Source organism: Loxodonta africana, chromosome 7 (assembly GCF_030014295.1).
Source record: "Loxodonta africana isolate mLoxAfr1 chromosome 7, mLoxAfr1.hap2, whole genome shotgun sequence".
NCBI classification, from domain to species: domain Eukaryota; kingdom Metazoa; phylum Chordata; class Mammalia; order Proboscidea; family Elephantidae; genus Loxodonta; species Loxodonta africana.
The window spans coordinates 75,937,672-75,942,025 of record NC_087348.1 but is presented as its reverse complement, the minus strand read 5'-3'; the positions used below and the strand labels follow the sequence as shown (position 1 = coordinate 75,942,025).

General features: G+C 38.8%; 1 protein-coding gene across 1 annotated transcript; it reads right to left on the bottom strand.

The window, feature by feature from the left end:
- Positions 1-3,146: 3,146 nt before the first annotated feature.
- On the bottom strand, positions 3,147-4,091 carry LOC100666243 (olfactory receptor 5P76-like). Its single transcript, XM_003423729.3, has one exon. The coding sequence runs from the start codon at positions 4,089-4,091 to the stop codon at positions 3,147-3,149; it is 945 nt and encodes a 314-aa protein (XP_003423777.1).
- Between the last annotated feature and the right edge of the window lie 263 nt (positions 4,092-4,354).

The following is a 4,354-nucleotide window of genomic DNA, read 5'->3' as shown; positions in this document are numbered from 1 at the left end:
AAGGCTACACAAAGAAACTCATTTCCTTGAAATTCCATTTTGTTTGCTGTTTTTATTCTGAAACAGTGTTGAATTCTGTCAAATGCCTTTTCTGTATTGATTGAGATGAACAAGTGGTCCTTTCCTTTGTTCTATTACTTTGCTATATTACAGTGATTGATTTTCTAATGTTTAACCACCCGTGTATTCAAGGATAAATCTCACTTGATCATAGAATATAATAGTTTAATATGTTTTTTGATTTGATTTGCTAGTATTTCATTGGCTTGATTGTATTTATTTTAAGTTTCTTTTAATTCTTTAAGCTTAGCGGTGTTATAGTCTCTGTCTGTTAACTCCTTTATCTTAGTCTTAGTGATTCTGTTTCTGTGGTCTGCTGTTCCTACTGGTTCCCATGTTTAGTCTCTTGTTTCCTTTTGCATTGGACATTATTTTTCACTCTTCGATGGTCGTAATTCTCGGCAGGAAAAATGAAGACCTTTCTCCAGACAGGATGTTCAAGTCACCTTGTCTTAGACCACCTTAATCCAAGTTCCAGGCTCGAGTTTCCCTAGATTTCCAGGGCTGCAAATCTGTACAAAGGTTTGTTTACTTCATGGTTCTCTGGACCACCATCGTGTGTATGAGGTGCATGAATTAGGCTTCTCACCTGGATATGCCCTAGGCTTTGAGTTCTGGTGCTCTCACTGCAAAAGACCACTAAATCCACAGCCCCAGTTCTTAGCTTTTTCTTTTACTTGTCAAATCTCCTCATTCTAAAAGCATTTGTGAGTGCTGAGCTCACTTCTCTGGATAATCAAAGTTTACTTGGGTTCTCACTTATCCTGTAACCTCTAGTATGATTTTATGGAGTATTTAATATTTCATCAAGCTTATTTAGTTGTGTTCATCATGAGAGTTGATTAAAATTCCAAGCCTACCATTGCTGGAGCAGAAGCCTTAAAAGTCAATTGTATGTTTGTACACAGGCAACAGCTAGCATAAAGTATGTTCACCTACTTTGATCCTTTGCTCAGATATTACCTTCTCAGTAAGGTCTACACTGAAATGCCAGTCTTCTTTACTCTGCTTTGCTTTTTCTGTCTCTTTTGCACTCACTAACCCTAGTAGTCTATATCACATACATGTTAGTTTTGTGTTCTGTCTCCTCTGCTAGAATATTAATATCAAGAAGGCTGACACCTTTGTTTATCACTTATACTTCCAAAAGCCCACACACTACCAGAGATATTAAAAGCACTGAGTATAATTTTTGACTGAATGAAATGAATAATGCTCTGTGATGATTAATTTTATGTCAAAGTGAATAGGCCATGGTGCCCAGTTGTTTGGACAAACATTAGTCTAGATGTTGCTATAAAGATATTTACATGTGATTAACATTTAATCAATTGACCTTAAACTAAACAAATTACCCTCCATAATATGGATGTACTTCATCCAATCCGTTGAAGGCCTTTTAAGCAAACTATGGTTTCCTGAAGAAGGATTCAGCTTCAACACCGTAAATAGACCTTGCTGGCATTACCAGCCTTTTAGCTGACCTATGGATTGTGGACTTCCTAGCCTGCCTAATCCTACCAGCCAGTTTCTCAAAACCAGTCTTTCTCTCTCTCCCTCTAGTGGCACAGTGGTTAAGCACTCATCTCCTAACCAAATGGTTGGCAGTTTGAACTCACCATCAACTCAGTAGGAAAAAAATGTGGTAGTCCATTCTGTAAAGATTACAGTGTTGGAAACTCTATGGGGCAGTCTAGATGAAATCAACTCGACTAACAATGAGGTTATTTACATATATTCGAGAATATACATATATGGCCCTGGTTGGTACAAACAGTTTCCTTTCAGCTACTAACCTAAAGGTTGATAATTCTAACCCACCCAACAGTGCTGTGGAAGAAACACCTGGCAATCGGCTTCCATAAAGATTACATCCAAGAAAACCATATGGAGCAGTATAGTCTATAACACATGGCGTCACCATGGGTCTCAATCGATTGATGGCAAAAGGTTTAGCTCCCATAACCGTGTGGGCCAATTCCCTCTCTCCCTTTAGCTGCGCTCACCATGAGAGTTGTTTAAAATGACCAAACCTGAAGCTGCTGGAACAAAAGGCTCAAAAGTCTGTTCTCTCTTTTTTTTTTTCCCTCTTTCTACAGGTTCAGTTTCACTAGAGAAACCTGAATAAGACATGCCGTGTGACTCTGTTTACAAGAAGATGCAATTTGTGTCTGAATCCTTAAATGGGGACAGGAAACAGAAATAAATGTAGCAGTCATCAGCATATACAGGTGAATTTAGCCTGCCCAGAGAGGCAGGCACTATTTCTGCTGAGAAACAGTCAGTCCCCTGGAGTTTTATGAGCAGGATGTGGGCCTGATCATAAATCCCTCTAAGAGGTTCTTCCTCACAGACTCAATGTCATCCAGCTTGCTGGATTCTCCTGGAAATCCTTTTTTGATTTTACTCTGCTCTATCCCTGATGAGTTTGGGAACCTTATTAATTCCCTCAGAGGAAGTCGTCTCTTCTGATCTGATTGAGCAATTCACAGATTAGTTAGGGTGTTCTCATCCTCTTAGATTGGGGAGCCCTTATATCCAAGGCCAGAGTCAGAATCCAGAAACACAGGCTGGAATTTTAAGAGTCCACAAAGATCAACCCCAGCAGATAAGATTTCTCCAAGCACCATGTGTTTAGCAATTTTCCTGTGTGGTTCCACTTTGTTATTTCCCCTCAGAAGGTATTCAGTCAAGGCAAAACTAGGATTATCAGGCTCATCTCAGCATAATCAGCTGTTGAAAATGAACATGTCTTTAAAGGTTTGGAAGTACAATAACCCTAACTTACAACATAGAATTTCTTTGAAAAATAATATATGAATAAAACATAAGAAGGATTTTCAGCAGATTAAGATTTTCTTCATGTGAACCAATTTGTGATTATTAATTCTAAATACAATTTAATTTATTAAAGCTAACTCACTAGTGTCTCTGATTTACTATCTGAAGATCTACACCCGCATATACTATAAACCCCATACTGGCTAATTATATGCAAATATATTTTGCCCACAGGAACCAAATTTCTTTTAATATTACACTAATGGTATATTATTGCATCAAACTGTAGAAAATCAGAGGTTTTGTTAAGAAAATATTTTGCTACCAAGCTGTCTCTTGAGAGCAGCCTTCATCTCATTATTCCTGAGACTGCAGATGAGGGGATTCAACATGGGGATCATCACCACGTAGAACACAGACACCACCTTGTTCTGGTCAGTTGAGTGGCTGGACTTGGGCATCACATAAATGAATGTAATGGTCCCATAGTACAGAGTGACTGCAGTGAGGTGGGAGATGCAGGTGGAGAAGGCCTTCTGGCGGCCCTCAGTGGAGCGCAACTTCACGATGGTGATGAGGATGTAGATGTAGGAGATGGCTATGACAAACACTGTAACCACAATGATGGAGCCAGCAGAAAATGAGGGGACCGCTGCAGGGATACTGACATCAGAACAGGAAAGCTTAACTAAAGGAGCAAGGTCACAGAAAAAATGATTGACCTGATTTTGTCCACAGAAGAATAAAGAAAAGAAGGAAATCGTAAAGGAGGAAGCATTGACAAAACTACCTACATAAGCCACAGAGAATATCTGCTCATGCACTTGCACGGACATTTTAGTTGAATAAAGCAGTGGGTTACAGATTGCTGCAAAGCGATCATAGGCCATGGCAGCCAGAAGAAAGCACTCAACTGTCCCAAAGAAAGCACCTGATCCAAGTTGGATAGCACATCCAAGATAGGAGATTTTATTTCTCTCCACCAGGAAGTTTACAAGCATATTGGGTGTGACAGACGATGAAAAGCCTATGTCAGTCAAAGCCAAGTGGCTCAGAAAAAAATACATAGGATGATGGAGCTGAGGAGAGATTCTGATCAGAATGATTGTGCTGAGATTGCCAGATATGGTCACCAGATAGATGCATAGGATGATCATGAAGAGGGTGACCCGAAGGGTAGGATCTTCTGTTAAGCCCAATAAGATGAACTCTGTCACTGCAGTGTAGTTCCCGTCCACAAGGGAATCCATGAGACAATGTAGCTGGTATCAAAAAAGATCTGTGATGAAAAAATTGTGTTAAATAAGTTATAAATTTCATGGCTCCAATTTCATTAACACACATATGGAAAGTCATTATAAATAAAGATATCGTTCAAGTGTCATTGCATATTAATATGTAATGATAAATATATATTTGTCTTCACATGTTGATACACAATTATATATATATACATTTACTGTTTTTGGCAAAAACACCAGAAAATTCAACATATGATGATTTTCCTTTTTAT

Coding starts and splice junctions, on each gene's coding strand:
- LOC100666243 (XM_003423729.3), bottom strand. CDS start 4,091: ATGGATTCCCTTGTGGACGGGAACTACACTGCAGTGACAGAGTTCATC.